Genomic DNA, 18,137 nt, shown 5'->3' with positions numbered 1-18,137 from the left:
AGATTTGGTGTTTTAAATTCAAAATACTTTATTGATCCTAAAGGAAAGTTAAATAGCCCCAAAGGGAAATTAAATTAATTGTACATTTCACGATTAAAATGTGCCTACAATGTAAAGCAAATCTCCCCAAAATAGCAAATCTCTCAATTTTTTGTACGTAGGAAAACTCTGTATCGCAGTGTATCACCAAAAATTGTTATCCGGCATGACAGAAGAAATTGCAGAAGTCATTAAAATGAAGGAATTTTATTTATTATTTTTAATTATTCTGTATACTGTAGTATAGGTGAACACATGTAAAATAAACCAGAAACATGAAAATGGTACAAAAGTTACATAATACATTTATGTCATTGCCAAGACTTTTTAACAAAACTGTATGCCATACTAAAAAAGAAACTACTTTTCTGTTATTAAGGGGGAAATACAAGCAATTCAATAACTTCATCATTTATGCATTTTATATTAGAAATCACAGTTCAGTTTAAGCTAAAATCTGAAAATATGTATGCTTAAGTATTTCATCCGATGATCCTTCGATTACAGAGAACAACAGGCAACAAACGATTTAAAACTTATGATTCTTTTTAAAATAGAATAAAAACAATTTATTGCACAATGTTATCCAGGAGTTTCAACATCAAAACAACTAAATAACGAATAAAATACTATTTAAAAAGTTTTAAAATGCCATAAAATATTTTGAGAAAGTATTGTGTAAAAAAAAAAAGTAAAAAAAATTGTTTTAGCATGTTATAAAACAACTGAAGAAAATATCCGTTACAATGCACTTCGGCCAAATTGCAAATGATTTTATGTACAAAAATATACAAAACACACACAGGAACAATGGTCACAATAAATAAAGAAATCAAGCAAAATATGAAATATACAAAAGTAGAGACATGCGAGTGCTCCCATGATTATACAAGGTTGGAGAAAAAGTAGGTTGAGCCCTTTAGGTAGTTTTCATCTGGAACATCAAGGTCCATTTTTGCTGTTGGCAACCCAAGCCTACTGGTTGTGTTGTATTTGCTCTTCAGTAGAGCTTGTTTGGGGAAAACAGTGACAAAGTATCCTCCTGAACCGTCAGGGTCATTTTGAGGTAAACCATGCATACTGTGATCTCCACTGTTTCTGGGGTCAACATAAACCCCAGAAGACGGGACCCATTGTTGATGTTTAGATTGTGCTCGGAGGTCTGGTTGTGAACCCCTAGCTCTAAGCACATGGTCTCTCCCTGTGAAATCATCAATGTTGAGATCTGAATGGTTAAAATCAATGTATTGGTGTAAGGCATGATCCACTGCAGGGTAGCTGGACCTCACATTGGTTTTAGTAGACTTTTTATTAAGTCGAATGTCTTGATCTATGTCTAAGTCCGGTCTTTTCAAACTCATACCTGCCATATCTGATCTGCGATTCTTATACGAGGCTCCCTTGAAATTCATGGAAGCATCATCAATGTTAAGATTTGGAGATCTTAGATAAGGACTGCGTATGTCTGTCAAAGAAGAATTCATACCCATGTGTGCACCAATTAAATCTCCTTTCATTCTTGGGTCATAGATGTTCATTTCTGATGGTTCAATGTTGCCATTTACTCTCAAATTACGTTGTTTTGCACTCAGCTTTGGACCATTTATTCCATATTCAGCTAGATCTAAAGCTGGCAAACTAAAATCAGAATCTCTCAGTTTTGGTCCTGATATTTTTGGACTATTACCAGATATATTGGGCATGTTAAAGTCACTTGTTAAGTTAGCATTGAGGCCTTTTGGCATCTTCATTTGGGACTTTTTTACATTTGCACCAGGTAAACCAACATTGCCACCTGGAGTGTTAATATCCAACTTGGGAGTTTGGAGGTTGACGTTTGGTGCACCAAGCTTAAAGGAGTTGACTCCACCTTTCATGTTTGGCGCTTTGAGATTCAGTTCTGGAGAATTGAAGTGCGGATTTAATTTCAGATTTTGCCCCTTTGGTAATTTAGCATTAAAATCTGGTGATGTGAAATCAAGTTTAGGGTCCTCTAGCTTTGGACTAGAAAATCCCACATCAGGAATTTTCAAGTTTGGCAATTTAAATGGTGAAGTACCAAAATCAACATCTGGAACATCAAAATCAGGCATGGAGGTTCTGAAGTCTTTGTTTGCTAAACTCAGGTTGGGAGAATCAAGTCCACCTTTTATTTTTGGAATATCAAGATCAGAGTCATTTAACTTTGAACCTGAAAATCCAATTTTGGGCATTTTCATATTATACTTTTTACGATTGCCTGATGGGCTCCCAAACCCTACATCAGGCATTTCAAAGCCATTCATCCCACCCTTGACCTTCGGGGCTCTGACACTAAAATCTGGTGACTTGAGATCTGCATTTAAGTCTAAATTTGGTCCTTTTGGTAATGTACCTGAAAGGTTCGTTTTTGGCATCTTGAGTTTTCCTGATGGACCTTTAACATCCCAGTGAGGACCTTCAACTTCAGGCATATTTAGTTTTCCTGATGGCATGTCTAAATTGGCCTTTGGGCCACTGAGATTTAGTTTGGGGGTCTTAAAGTTAGCCTTAGGCATATTGATGTCGGGCATTTTTATTCCACCTCTCAGATTAGGTCCGGAGACATCTAGATCAGGTGATCCCAAATCGAAGTTGGGCCCATCTATCTTTGGACCTGAAAGACCCAAGTCAGGCATAGTCAGGTTGGGCTTTTTGAATTTCCCAGACAGGTCAGGCATGTTCAAATCTAGATCAGCTTTAGGTGCCTTAAGGTTTAGATTCGGTGCATTTACATCTATATCTGGACCATTAAGGTTGCCATCAAGTTCAGGTCCTTTGATGCCGGGGAAGTTAAATTTGGGCATTTTCATTTTAGGCATTTTAAGCTTTCCTTTGGGTGATCCAATGTTGACATCTGGTGTATTCATATCTAACTTGGGAGCCTTAAGGTCCATGTCTGGCAAGTCCAGATCAGGAGCATTTATCCCACCCTTGATCTTTGGTGTTTTGAGACTCCAATCTGGTGACTTGAGATCTGTGTTTAAGTCTAAATTTGGTCCTTTTGGTAATGTACCTGAAAGGTCCATTTTCGGCATTTTGAGTTTTCCTGATGGACCTTTAACATCCCAATCAGGACCTTCAATATCAGGCATTTTTAGCTTTCCTGACGGCATGTCTAAGTTGGGCCCATCTATCTTTGGACCTGAAAGACCCAAGTCAGGCATAGTCAGGTTGGGCTTTTTGAATTTCCCAGACAGGTCAGGCATGTTCAAATCTAGATCAGCTTTAGGTGCCTTAAGGTTTAGATTCGGTGCATTTACATCTATATCTGGACCATTTAGGTTGCCATCAAGTTCAGGTCCTTTGATGCCGGGGAAGTTAAATTTGGGCATTTTCATTTTAGGCATTTTAAGCTTTCCTTTGGGTGATCCAATGTTGACATCTGGTGTATTCATATCTAACTTGGGAGCTTTAAGGTCTGGCATGTCCAGATCAGGAGCATTTATCCCACCCTTGATCTTTGGTGTTTTGAGACTCCAATCTGGTGATTTGAGATCTGCGTTTAAGTCTAAATTTGGTCCTTTTGGTAATTTACCTGAAAGGTCCATTTTCGGCATCTTGAGTTTTCCTGATGGACCTTTAACATCCCAATCAGGACCTTCAATATCAGGCATTTTTAGCTTTCCTGACGGCATGTCTAAGTTGGGCCCATCTATCTTTGGACCTGAAAGACCCAAGTCAGGCATAGTCAGGTTGGGCTTTTTGAATTTCCCAGACAGGTCAGGCATGTTCAAATCTAGATCAGCTTTAGGTGCCTTAAGGTTTAGATTAGGTGCATTTACATCTATATCTGGACCATTTAGGTTGCCATCAAGTTCAGGTCCTTTGATGCCGGGGAAGTTAAATTTGGGCATTTTCATTTTAGGCATTTTAAGCTTTCCTTTGGGTGATCCAATGTTGACATCTGGTGTATTCATATCTAACTTGGGAGCCTTAAGGTCCATGTCTGGCAAGTCCAGATCAGGAGCATTTATCCCACCCTTGATCTTTGGTGTTTTGAGACTCCAATCTGGTGACTTGAGATCTGCGTTTAAGTCTAAATTTGGTCCTTTTGGTAATTTACCTGAAAGGTCCATTTTCGGCATCTTGAGTTTTCCTGATGGACCTTTAACATCCCAATCAGGACCTTCAATATCAGGCATTTTTAGCTTTCCTGACGGCATGTCTAAGTTGGGCCCATCTATCTTTGGACCTGAAAGACCCAAGTCAGGCATAGTCAGGTTGGGCTTTTTGAATTTCCCAGACAGGTCAGGCATGTTCACATCTAGATCAGCTTTAGGTGCCTTAAGGTTTAGATTCGGTGCATTTACATCTATATCTGGACCATTTAGGTTGCCATCAAGTTCAGGTCCTTTGATGCCGGGGAAGTTAAATTTGGGCATTTTCATTTTAGGCATTTTAAGCTTTCCTTTGGGTGATCCAATGTTGACATCTGGTGTATTCATATCTAACTTGGGAGCTTTAAGGTCTGGCATGTCCAGATCAGGAGCATTTATCCCACCCTTGATCTTTGGTGTTTTGAGACTCCAATCTGGTGATTTGAGATCTGCGTTTAAGTCTAAATTTGGTCCTTTTGGTAATTTACCTGAAAGGTCCATTTTCGGCATCTTGAGTTTTCCTGATGGACCTTTAACATCCCAATCAGGACCTTCAATATCAGGCATTTTTAGCTTTCCTGACGGCATGTCTAAGTTGGGCCCATCTATCTTTGGACCTGAAAGACCCAAGTCAGGCATAGTCAGGTTGGGCTTTTTGAATTTCCCAGACAGGTCAGGCATGTTCAAATCTAGATCAGCTTTAGGTGCCTTAAGGTTTAGATTAGGTGCATTTACATCTATATCTGGACCATTAAGGTTGCCATCAAGTTCAGGTCCTTTGATGCCGGGGAAGTTAAATTTGGGCATTTTCATTTTAGGCATTTTAAGCTTTCCTTTGGGTGATCCAATGTTGACATCTGGTGTATTCATATCTAACTTGGGAGCCTTAAGGTCCATGTCTGGCAAGTCCAGATCAGGAGCATTTATCCCACCCTTGATCTTTGGTGTTTTGAGACTCCAATCTGGTGACTTGAGATCTGCGTTTAAGTCTAAATTTGGTCCTTTTGGTAATTTACCTGAAAGGTCCATTTTCGGCATCTTGAGTTTTCCTGATGGACCTTTAACATCCCAATCAGGACCTTCAATATCAGGCATTTTTAGCTTTCCTGACGGCATGTCTAAGTTGGGCCCATCTATCTTTGGACCTGAAAGACCCAAGTCAGGCATAGTCAGGTTGGGCTTTTTGAATTTCCCAGACAGGTCAGGCATGTTCAAATCTAGATCAGCTTTAGGTGCCTTAAGGTTTAGATTCGGTGCATTTACATCTATATCTGGACCATTTAGGTTGCCATCAAGTTCAGGTCCTTTGATGCCGGGGAAGTTAAATTTGGGCATTTTCATTTTAGGCATTTTAAGCTTTCCTTTGGGTGATCCAATGTTGACATCTGGTGTATTCATATCTAACTTGGGAGCTTTAAGGTCCATGTCTGGCAAGTCCAGATCAGGAGCATTTATCCCACCCTTGATCTTTGGTGTTTTGAGACTCCAATCTGGTGACTGGAGATCTGCGTTTAAGTCTAACTTTGGTCCTTTTGGTAATGTACCTGAAAGGTCCATTTTCGGCATCTTGAGTTTTCCTGATGGACCTTTAACATCCCAATCCGGACCTTCAATATCAGGCATTTTTAGCTTTCCTGACGGCATGTCTAAGTTGGGCCCATCTATCTTTGGACCTGAAAGACCCAAGTCAGGCATAGTCAGGTTGGGCTTTTTGAATTTCCCAGACAGGTCAGGCATGTTCAAATCTAGATCAGCTTTAGGTGCCTTAAGGTTTAGATTAGGTGCATTTACATCTATATCTGGACCATTTAGGTTGCCATCAAGTTCAGGTCCTTTGATGCCGGGGAAGTTAAATTTGGGCATTTTCATTTTAGGCATTTTAAGCTTTCCTTTGGGTGATCCAATGTTGACATCTGGTGTATTCATATCTAACTTGGGAGCTTTAAGGTCCATGTCTGGCAAGTCCAGATCAGGAGCATTTATTCCACCCTTGATCTTTGGTGTTTTGAGACTCCAATCTGGTGACTTGAGATCTGCGTTTAAGTCTAAATTTGGTCCTTTTGGTAATGTACCTGAAAGGTCCATTTTCGGCATCTTGAGTTTTCCTGATGGACCTTTAACATCCCAATCCGGACCTTCAATATCAGGCATTTTTAGCTTTCCTGACGGCATGTCTAAGTTGGGCCCATCTATCTTTGGACCTGAAAGACCCAAGTCAGGCATAGTCAGGTTGGGCTTTTTGAATTTCCCAGACAGGTCAGGCATGTTCAAATCTAGATCAGCTTTAGGTGCCTTAAGGTTTAGATTAGGTGCATTTACATCTATATCTGGACCATTTAGGTTGCCATCAAGTTCAGGTCCTTTGATGCCGGGGAAGTTAAATTTGGGCATTTTCATTTTAGGCATTTTAAGCTTTCCTTTGGGTGATCCAATGTTGACATTTGGTGTATTCATATCTACCTTGGGAGCCTTAAGGTCCATGTCTGGCAAGTCCAGATCAGGAGCATTTATCCCACCCTTGATCTTTGGTGTTTTGAGACTCCAATCTGGTGACTTGAGATCTGCGTTTAAGTCTAAATTTGGTCCTTTTGGTAATGTACCTGAAAGGTCCATTTTCGGCATTTTGAGTTTTCCTGATGGACCTTTAACATCCCAATCCGGACCTTCAATATCAGGCATTTTTAGCTTTTCTGACGGCATGTCTAAGTTGGGCCCATCTATCTTTGGACCTGAAAGACCCAAGTCAGGCATAGTCAGGTTGGGCTTTTTGAATTTCCCAGACAGGTCAGGCATGTTCAAATCTAGATCAGCTTTAGGTGCCTTAAGGTTTAGATTCGGTGCATTTACATCTATATCTGGACCATTTAGGTTGCCATCAAGTTTAGGTCCTTTGATGCCAGGGAAGCTAAATTTGGGCATTTTAAATTTAGGCATTTTAAGCTTTCCTTTGGGTGATCCAATGTTGACATCTGGTGTATTCATATCTACCTTGGGAGCTTTAAGGTCCATGTCTGGCAAGTCCAGATCAGGAGCATTTATCCCACCCTTGATCTTTGGTGTTTTGAGACTCCAATCTGGTGACTTGAGATCTGCGTTTAAGTCTAAATTTGGTCCTTTTGGTAATGTACCTGAAAGATCCATTTTCGGCATCTTGAGTTTTCCTGATGGACCTTTAACATCCCAATCAGGACCTTCAATATCAGGCATTTTTAGCTTTCCTGACGGCATGTCTAAGTTGGGCCCATCTATCTTTGGACCTGAAAGACCCAAGTCAGGCATAGTCAGGTTGGGCTTTTTGAATTTCCCAGACAGGTCAGGCATGTTCAAATCTAGATCAGCTTTAGGTGCCTTAAGGTTTAGATCAGGTGCATTTACATCTATATCTGGACCATTTAGGTTGCCATCAAGTTCAGGCCCTTCGATACCTGGGAAGCTAAATTTGGGCATTTTCATCTTAGGCATTTTAAGCTTTCCTTTTGGTGTGTTCACATCTGGTGTATTTAAGTCCAACTTGGGAGCTTTAAGGTCCATGTCAGGCAAGTCCAGATCAGGAGCATTTATCCCACCTTTGATCTTTGGTGTTTTGAGACTCCAATCTGGTGACTTGAGATCTGCATCTAGGTCTAAATTTGGTCCTTTTGGCAATGTACTTGAAAGGTTGGTTTTGGGCATCTTGAGTTTTCCAGAAGGACCCTTAACATCCCAGTCGGGACATTCAGGCATTTTTATGGTACCTGAGGGCATGTCTAAGTCAGTCTTTTTGCCACTGAGGTCTAGTTTGGGGGTTTTAAAGTCACTACGGAGATTAGGTGCACAGACATCCAGATCAGGTGATCCCAGGTCCAAGTTCGGACCCCCTGTCTTTGGACCTGAAAGACTCAAGTCAGGGATGTTTAGGTTGGGCTTTCTAAATTTCCCAGATGGACCTGAAATATCCATATCTAAATCTGGGACTTGAATATGTGGCAAATCAAATTTGGGCATCGTAAATTTAGGAGCCCTGTACTTTCCAGTTTTACTTTTGACACTAGCAGAAGGAGTATCAGTGGCCAAATTTATTCCCTTCCAGTCGACTTTGGATAAATGAGCATCAGATGCAGACATGCCACTTTTTATCTTAGGGGTTCTAACACTAAAATCAATTGTTTTATCAGCACCCACACTTCCACCAGGGGACTCCATATTAGGCAATTGGACTGACCCACATGGAGTATCCACATTGACATTTCCTAGGTCCATTTGAGGTAGTGTCCCAGACAGCCTACGTTTTGGTGATTCCACAAGACCAGATGGATCATCTAAATTTAGATCTGGGGTTTTCAGTCTTTTGGCATGCTTCAGACTGAGTTTACCTTTAGGAACTGTTGACATTTCATCTGGTCCCATAACCTCTATATCATGATCTGGAAGGAACTCATCTGAACCTTTTGAGCCAAATCCTGTATCCAGAACTTTTTCAAGATTTGGCATTTTCAGACCACCAGCTGCAGTCATGCCATTTAAATCATCTGGTAATGTCCTAGAGAGATGGTAGTCTCCAAGATGAGACTCTGGATTTCTAGCATCAAGTCTTGGTCTTGACCTACTGCTGGTGTCACCAGCAGTAGGTCCACTCAAATTGCCACCAAGTGGTGGAAGGTTCAGATTGGTGCCATCCATCAGATCTCTGACCTCAAACTCAGTATCTGCATCAGCATCTGCAGTCAACGATGTGGATTTTAGAAGTCCAAAATCAACTCCAAGGCGAGGCAGCCCCATGTCACGCTTTAGGTTGACCTTAGATGAGGCGGCTTTACCAGCAGCAGAGTCATCTTTCACAAACCTCTTTATTTTGGCATTGTAAAGTTTAGTATAGGAATCCATCAGCATCTAGAAAGTGAAGGCAAAACTAGTTGGTTAGAACGTAACGTCAAAGGCATCAATTTTAAGCTATCAAGTTCAACATACTGCCTCTGGATTTCTGGCACACTGGTCCAAACTGTCGACACTCTTGCTCAGGCAGCTCCTGGTAAGAACTTTGACCTTGTCATCAAATGGCTCCATCAGTTTCAACACATTTATCACCTCCTCTTTTGACAGCTGATTAAAATTTATCGTTGCTCCCAAAATTTCATCCCCTAAGAAAGAAAATAGATATTTGTGTAAATATTGACTCATTTGTTCAATATGGAGGGTTGGACACATTGGCTAGGGCCATTGTTCTCTACCTGTGATGCGGTGAAGCAAATAAATAGTTTAAACTCTACTGATGTCCTTTGAGCTTTTTCATCAAAACTCTGCCCTGGCCAGTTAGGCAAAATTAACAGACAAGTTAGCAATAGTCAACAATAACAATAAATCCACTGGTACAGTTAGGTGTGGAATAACAAATTTAACCCTGTTGAAGGGGATATACTATGTTGTAGCACATGATGTGTCACTGAAACATGGTGGGTATCAACATGGTTATATTTGGTGCATTAACATTAGCTTTCAAGCTACTTCAACTAAACCACTAGAACAGATAAACCAGGAGATTGTACCACCTCATGACACAAGTCACATTTACTTCTTGGCAGAGCACATGTAAGAGTTAAAAATGCACTGTTAAATAAACAGTTTATGATACTATTTATTGAATTAATCATTTCAAATGTGAGATTTTTTTCTTTTGAGGTTTTATTTTGAAGGTCCGATATTGTGTGCGCTTGTCAACTTGTGCCTACGTGACTTCCTCTCCCTCATATCGTCACTATTAAGCATTGTAAGGGTAAGTTATATTTCGAAACGGTGCTGGTGTTTTGTACATATTTCCTCTTTTGTTTTAAATATGACGGGCTATTGTTCAGGATATATTCTCAATTGTTACTGTGACACTTTGCTGCTATTTTGACCGTAAATATAACTTTTAATGTACTCTTTTGTGTCCAATGGTTGCCATTTCAAGCCCTCTTGTGGCGAGTTATTGTAATTGTGTTTTATTAGTTTGCCATTAGTTTATTTTTCACAGATGCCTTTTTGCACATGTAGAAACCAGAACTCCATATAAGACCAGAAGACAGCTGATTTATGTTTTTATTATCTTCAGCAGATATGGGTTGCGTGGAAATGGACGTTACAGTTGTTTGTTTCATATACTTTTCTGTCCACTAAGTGGCACTGTTGTATTTAAAGTGACCTGGTTTAATAGCATTTTCTTTTTTGGACGGGAATACAATTTTTAATTTTTTTTGGGAAAGGTAAATAAAATACCTTCTTATTGTTTCTAAGCTCCTGAAAAGAGTTATTCAGGTGATTTTTACATTTACGGTGCGGGAGTGGTTGTAGGTAACCAGGAAAACCCGCAGTGGAGTTTTAGCAGTATGAGCAAGAGGAATGGATTCTTTAGAAACAGTGCTGGGTCCAAATGAATATTTTTTAAATGTGAGGGGGTAATGTCACAATCACACACATAATTAAAGCTACACTCATCATATAACTCCAGAAATAGCCAAAAAAGAAAAGTTGGGTTTTAGTACAGGGGACAATAATTTCCTCAACTACTACACTCAGCATGTTTTTAATTGTCAATCTTACAACAACAATCTGAATTTTGAAATGAGGACAAGAAGTAGTGAGAGCTCATACCTTCCTTCAGGTTGTGGGAGGAATCGGTAGCGCTGGAAATGACCAGCGCCCCGTTCTCCAACTCGTCCAGGGTCAAGGCCTCAGAGAGGCTCCGCCCCCTTCGATGTGTTGCCTGGATGCAAAATATTATTTAATTAGTGTCCATGATTATCCACAAGTGAAAAAGTAAACAAAAACTCAAGCACTGTGGCATAATTGTATTTTCTTACCATATTTTTGATGGTCGTTTGTAGATCTAAACCTAGAAAAAAGAATTAAAGTCAAGAATAAAAGTCAATGGATGTCATAGAAATATGATCAAACTCACCACAACTGACAAAAAGTTAGCGTCTTCAAAACGTAATGCATGTTTCCTCTATAAAAGCTTAAATCTTGGCAGCAGGTGCTGCTCTTTTACTCACTGAGTTCAGCAAATGATAAAAAAAAAAAGCTTTACTGAGGTTTTCACTTTAAAGAAGTAGAAAAATACATGTGTCTGCCTAAAACATATTTAAAAATCTGGAAGATTTAAGGAATAACGTGTATTTTTCTTCTTTTTTACTATGTGTATTTAGATAAGTAACACCCAGGAAACTTTGTAAGTATGTAAGTTATGCCTTTTAGCCGTTGGGTCATTAAAGGAGACCAGAAACCGGTTCCTGTTGAGTGCAACTGCTTTTTTTTAGGCGTTTCTTTGTTGTAAACAAACAGTCAGAGAAACCATGCAGACTGCTTTCTAATACAGCAGACCTCCTGGCGCAGTATGTTATTTCATAATCACACAAAATGAGCTGGACGAGTTTCTTATAAAAACAACATTTAGATAAACTTCATACTTATTGTTTAACAAATAAAGCAAAGCTGAAACATCTTTCCTTTCTTTATGTCTTGCAAGAAAGGATTAAAAACAAATGCAAACAAAATGGCTAAATAAGTCAAAAACTGAATTTGCATTTAATTGACATAAGTAAAAAATTGTAATGCTCATGTTGATTTCTTAGCAGAGCCTAAACGTATGACAAACATTCATGTGATTTTTTTTAGAAACTTTAAGGATTGGTTGTCAGTGCTCCCTTTGTTAGAACCAGTTTTGAGTTTTGTGTCACTATGGATTGATTTTATTTAGTGATGTCCTTTCTATCAGTGTTTACCTTGTGTGGTTTATAGGCTTAGTTTGTTTTCCTTTTGTTTAAATTCTCTGATTGCTCTGTTTTGTTTTTTTTTGCATGTACTTGTTTTAAGCTATTATTGATCAGTAGCTCACTTCTAAATGTTTGTCAGTTAATCTGACTCATTTGTTTTTTGGTCCAGTAATCACCTTCCTCACCTATAAACCTCAGTTATCTGTTGATTCTTTGTCAGATCCTCCCTTTTCCCTCTGAGTCACTTGTTCTTTGGCTTCTACTGTTTTCGTCTGAGTCTCTGGTACTTTTGTTGTTGTTGTTGTTGCTAGCTTCCTAGCTATATAAGATTTTTGTTTATTTATATGAAGACATTTTCACTTTTTCTGCCTGCTGCTTCCTGCATTTGGGTCTACGTAACTATTCATGACATCTTTACGACGTTCCAAAGTTCCTACACTGCCCATTCAATATCTTGTTGTTATTATGTTTTAAGACATAGTGATTTTGGACACTTTTATGTGCAGTTACCTTTCTGCATAAACTAAATAAGACTGAACAATACATTCATAAAATCTCTTACTACTAAATATTAGTCTAATTTTTATGGAACTTAACATTAAACTGCCATTTTCTCAAAATTGCTCAGTTAAAACGGTTTCACGTCTGATTTTGCTGGATATTCCCAGTTTCTAGTGATAATCACTTTTGAAATTTTACCTCTAAATGGGATTTTCAGACTAAAAATATCTTTTTGTCTTTTGTTTTTGTTGTTTTGTTTTTTTTACATGTTTTTATCCATACACAGCAGAAAATGTACTCAGGAAATCACCTTGCTGTAAAAGAAAAAAATACAGTTTTACGCACTACAGCGTTGTGTTTGGAAAGACTTTGGATCTTGGAGAAAAAAAAAAGAAACGTCCTGTGTGTCAGTTGAAGAACACGTTCCACTGACAGAAAGATGTTCACTCGCTTTTAAAGAGCTTTAAAGGCTCATCTAAGATAAACTGCCAGGCCTTTAAGCTACGGGAGGAATTACAGGATGGACAGAAAAGCCATTTGTGTATAAAAAGGTTTTATTTAGTCAAAATTGGTTTACTTATTCTTCAAATTAATTTAGTCTGGTCAAATCGTAATTTTCTTCTGACCTTTATTGCTACATAAATTATTTAACATTGCTCTTGACAGTTGGTAGTTACCATAGCAACCAGTAACCGAATGTAATTATGTGCAGGGTTTCATTTGTAGCTTTGCCTTGTTTTTTAACAGTTATAATTTTGGTTGTGCATTTTAACTGTTTAATTTTACAACTGTCAGCTGCTGGTAGTGGCTTGATACTTAAATCGCACATTATGTAACTCCCTGGGTAAAAGGTATATTTATTTAAAAATGCTCAAATTAAAAAGTTGGCAGGCCATAACCCCTTAAATTAAAACTAAAATAATTTGAATAAACTAAAACTAAAATAATCTGAGCATCAGTGCAGATTCATAATGAACTTTCAAAATCACATCTGTTCATTGGCCGTTGATACTGAGCTAATGCATTAACATTCAACAAAGCAATTGTTATGTAAATTGTCTGGTTATCTAACTTATTAACATTCTCCATATCAGTTTCAGAATAAGTTTGATGGTGTTTGGAAACACCATCAATACTGGTTTCCTTCAGTATTTTGAAGGAAACCATGAGTTTCCTTCAAAATACTGAAAACACAAACTGATTATTTAGATTTAAATAATCAGCTTTAAATACCAGATATAAAGTCCTAAAACCACCTAAAGGAATAAAACGTTACCATCACCGAAACACAGATGCAAAACTGATCAAAAGACACACAGATTATCCAGTTTTTAGTGAGTTTAACCAGAATTACCACTTCTAATTTCTAGAGAGAGAAAGTAAAGAGGTGGAGAAGAGTCTGTAGGTGTGTGTAAATTAATTATATCTTCTTCAAAACCAAAAGTTAGCAACGAAAAAAAGAAAACATGAATTACTGGAACATACTTTCTACTTTTACTTGAACACTATTATTATTAGGTATGACTACTTTTAACTCTCTGAATATTCAACCCACTGCGAGTAACATCAATAAATAAAGAGCAAACACGTTTGAATGAAAAATGCACCAGATACAGACACAAATCTACAGCTTATATTGAAGTGAAGCCTCATGTTTTCACACCAGCTTTGTCTTTATCTTATTTTCTGTTTGTTGAGACATTTAGAGATCATGAATATACAGCAAACTATTTACATTGTCACTGGAAGCTCTTTATTCTGCACATTAACTACTGTTTTATATAGAAAAAAGCAGATTTTCTATATAATCTGAAAAATCTGATTATATAGATTTTATATAATCTATATAATTATAATTATAATTAATTATATAATTAATATAATCTATATAATTATAATTAATTATATAATTAATATTAATTAATAATATTAATTAATATTAATATTAATTAAAATACAAAATACAAACTTTTTTGTATTTTGTATAAATACAAAAATATTTACAAATTTATTTTTGTAAATAATTACAAAAATTATTTTGTAATTATATTTTTTTTAACATCCAATCTACTATTTAAAATACCAGAATTTGCATATAAAGTTACATTGTTGTCAGTAATTTTAAATATTAGGCCAGATTTTATGATCAATTATGCAATAATCGATTAGTCTTTCTTACTAAATACTGGAAGATTTTGTTACTCTGCAAAAACCCAAAATCTTGCCAAGTTTTTTTGGTCCAGTTCCTAGTGGAAAAATATTAGCACACTTGAAATAACACGAAACTAACTTACAAGTAACATTAGAGCGAGAAATGGCAGTAAATTATTCCTTAATTTTGATTTTAAAAAAGTCCTGGTTCCATTGACAGATTATTTAGCTTTTAACAAGACATTTTCCCTTTGGTAAATGAAATAATCTGCCAGTGGAACTAGGACCTTTTCCATCAAAATTAAGGAATTATTTACTTAAAATAAGCTGCTATTTCTTGCAGAAAAGTTTCGTATAAGTTGGTTTTGTCACATTTCAAGTGTACTAAGATATTTTCACTAGAAAGTGAACCAAAAATATTTGGTAAGACTTTTTGCAGTGTGGACAGCTACTTCTCACTTTTACTTGAGTAGAAAGTAGTGATACTCTTATGGAGATGGATTTTCAGCAACTCTAAGCTCTTCTGAACATTACACCATGTTATGAAGATGTTTATCTGTGGCTGAAACCTGCTGGATGAAGTACATCATGCCTGGAGCAGAGCCCAAATCTCATGCTGGTTTGACAGAAACTGCCTGCATTCCAGAAACTCCAACACCTGGAAAGCAGCTTTCTCACCTCCAAATTCATCAAAACATCAACAAAGCCCATGCAGCACATTCCCTGAAAAAAATGAAGATAAAACTTAGTAAAGTTAAAAGCCAAGCCGACCTGGGGATCCATCCGGCCGTTCCAGGTTGAAGTTGAGTCCGTGCTGACAGCTCACCTGGCTGTCACTGAGAGGAGCACATGTCAGGCAGGTGGATACTCCTCCTGAAGCAGACAAACAGGTTGGGCCTGGAACGTCTTGCCACCATGTGGAAAACCGTCACTTCATCCTCCCTCCTGCAAACACGCCTTAACTGCAACACACCTGCGTCTCACATGCATGCAAACACAAAGCGGACGCTGCGGCGCGGGAATAAAGTATCAGTTTGACCCGCTTTTCACAAAGCAGCATGTCATCTTTTTATTATCATTTTTTGCTACAGGTAGACACTTTTTTGGGTATGATAACGGCGGACAGTAGGGAAAACAAAACCCAAACATTCCTCCTGACAACGTGAGTGGTGTGAGAAGAATGTTGACCTGAGCCAAGGGAGCGGCGGCGGGCGTTTACCGGATGACTCACGCTCCTTACAGTCTCAGGCTGGGCACAAAGACTGCTGTCTGAGCAAATCTGGGAACAAAAACAAGAGTCCCGACCCAAACCTACAGGGTTAGGGTTGCGCTGTGCTGGTATCGCTGCAGCGCAACATCACCTCTGATAATACAATAGGAAATAATGATTATCAGACACACCCCACTGGAACAAACTGGGTGGATGGCTGTGTTTACACCCAGGGGGCCCGTTGTTCTTAGTAATCACATGCAAGTAAAAAGCACTTGTGAAGCTGCTCCTTGGCAAAATAAATAATGCAAATAAATCTGAAAGTCATTGGTTCAATGTTTAGTTTGAGTTGCAATCAAAAGGTGAAAATGTTTACTTTAACAGGGCCTATTATTCTTTCATGAACAAGTTAAGATAGGTCTGGATTGTTATATTTTTTGCACAAAATCATTCTAGATATGAGATTCTAGTCTGGTCAGTTCTGCCTTTCAGAATAAAAAGGCCTCATGTCACTTTAAATCCAAATAAGCTGCTGCTGACCACGACCCGCAACTCAACATTTACACTCGCACATGAAAATGGTTGCAAACCTTCACAACCAAGGATCCAGCAAGTGGTTTCTGGAGTCAACAACAAAACACTTGTCTTTTCCAGCAGCCATTGTACAACTGATATCTTTTATAAGTCTATTGTTGAGAGCGCCATCTCTTCTGCTGTCATCTGTTGGGCAGCAGCATCAGAGCAGGGATCTAAAAAGGCTCAATAGCCAGATGAAGGCTGGTTCTGTTCTGGGAACAACTGCAGAACGACTGGAGATGAAGGTGTAGAGATGATTTTACATAAAAATCAAGAAAATTATAGACAATGCTGAGCATTCTCTTCCTGAGACTGCCTTAAAAAAACAGTGTCTTTAGTCAGAGGCTTCTTCAAGTTAGCTGTAATACAGACAGCTACAGGAGATCTTTTCTGCCCACAGCCATCAGCACCTACAATAACCCTACAATCAATTTTTAATTAACACAAGTTACAACATTTAATTTTGTTTTAAGATGAATAAAGTACATTTTAATTGAACTAAACTGAATACTGCACTGAAACCAAATGACCATGTGTCCTGGAGCTCAGTTTTTGTTGCTAGGTAACAGGCGGAACTCTGCTGTTATTGCGCAATAGCCAGCCCCGCCCCAAACCTCACAACTCCCATGGACTGACTGCTGACGGGTCCGGAAACCCTCTAAACCACAGGTGTCAAACTCCAGGCCTGGAGGGCCGCAGTCCTGCAGTTTTTAGATGTGCCACAAGTACAAAACACTGGAATGAAATGACTTAATTACCTCCTCCTTGTGTAGATCAGTTCTCCAGAGCCTTGCTAATGACCTAATTATTCTATTCAGGTGTGGTGCAGCAGAGGCACATCTAAAAGTTGCAGGATACCGGCCCCTGAGGACTGGAGTTTTGACACCCCTGCTCTAAACCCCCTAGTCTTACCCTGAACCAGGTCTAGGAGAGATAATCCGTCTAAGCTGGTGTTGAGGGAAATTCATCTAGCTTTAACTACCTAAAATCCAAGAGCTATGACCCTTTTCAGTTAAGAACCAATCAGCTGAGTAGCGCTCACAACTGCATAACTTCAATAACCACTCTTGTAAACAGTAGCTCTCTCTCTATCAATAACGAGCATTTGTTACAGGCTGGATCATTTTTAGTGGCTCAACATAAGCCCCAAGGTCATTATTTTACCAACACTATAGGAATTTCCAAAGCCACCACATTACAAGAATCATGTTCACTGATTTTACACTAGTTAGGAGAACCGTAAAATAACTGATGACAATTAATTTCACTGTCCACCGATCTTATTAAAATTTGAATGCATCTTTTTTAAGCAAGCTTTTAGCAGGGGTATGTGACAGACAAATTAATTGTCAATGATTACAAATCAAGAATAAAAATTAAAATCATTACAAACCACCTTCAATCTATCCTAACCTTTTCACTAGACTGTGTCACTAATATACTGAGCGTGGCTTTGGGGAGCAGTTCAACTCACAGCCAGATGATGTGAGTTGATCTCGGCAACAGAAAACTTTAATGTTCTTGGTCAGAATCTTTGTTTTTAGGGTAAAATCCTCTTTTGAATAGAAGCAAAGCAGAACTGGTTGTTGTCTTCCAACATTCGGATCTTCATCACTCAGTGACCTTTGTCTTTTCTCCAAGTCTGTTGCAGTAGCCTTGAGATCTTTGGGTTGAGGCAGAGTAGGCAGTCGGATCAGGAACCAGGGTTGAGGGTCGATGGGTCTTGTCCCTTCTAGCAGCGCAGAGTCGTCACTTCCCCGTGGCTCCAGGGTGCGGTCCTCTGCTGATCGGCGTCCTCTTGTTGGCTTGACTTCA

The 18,137-nt window shown here is 38.5% G+C and overlaps 1 protein-coding gene across 1 annotated transcript; it reads right to left on the bottom strand.

Annotated features, from left to right (window-relative positions):
* Nucleotides 1-230: 230 nt before the first annotated feature.
* On the bottom strand, nt 231-15,456 carry LOC111608641 (neuroblast differentiation-associated protein AHNAK-like). The gene is made up of 5 exons (XM_023334034.1): nt 15,308-15,456; nt 10,973-11,004; nt 10,764-10,875; nt 9,105-9,274; nt 231-9,026 (listed from the first exon to the last, which is right to left on the bottom strand). The coding sequence occupies exons 2-5, from the start codon at nt 10,973-10,975 to the stop codon at nt 924-926; spliced, it is 8,388 nt and encodes a 2,795-aa protein (XP_023189802.1). The 5' UTR covers nt 10,976-11,004; nt 15,308-15,456; the 3' UTR covers nt 231-923.
* Between the last annotated feature and the right edge of the window lie 2,681 nt (nt 15,457-18,137).

The sequence above is a fragment of the Xiphophorus maculatus genome, chromosome 5 (assembly GCF_002775205.1).
Source record: "Xiphophorus maculatus strain JP 163 A chromosome 5, X_maculatus-5.0-male, whole genome shotgun sequence".
Taxonomy (NCBI): domain Eukaryota; kingdom Metazoa; phylum Chordata; class Actinopteri; order Cyprinodontiformes; family Poeciliidae; genus Xiphophorus; species Xiphophorus maculatus.
This window is presented reverse-complemented; position numbering and strand designations above follow the sequence as displayed.

Bases quoted from the DNA above. Each gene is read 5' to 3' on its own strand.
- LOC111608641 (XM_023334034.1), bottom strand. The intron at 9,275-10,763 runs GTATGAGCTCTC...TTTCTTTCTTAG, and splicing joins CTCCCACAACCTGAAGGAAG to GGGATGAAATTTTGGGAGCA. The intron at 9,027-9,104 runs GTATGTTGAACT...TTCACTTTCTAG, and splicing joins GTGCCAGAAATCCAGAGGCA to ATGCTGATGGATTCCTATAC.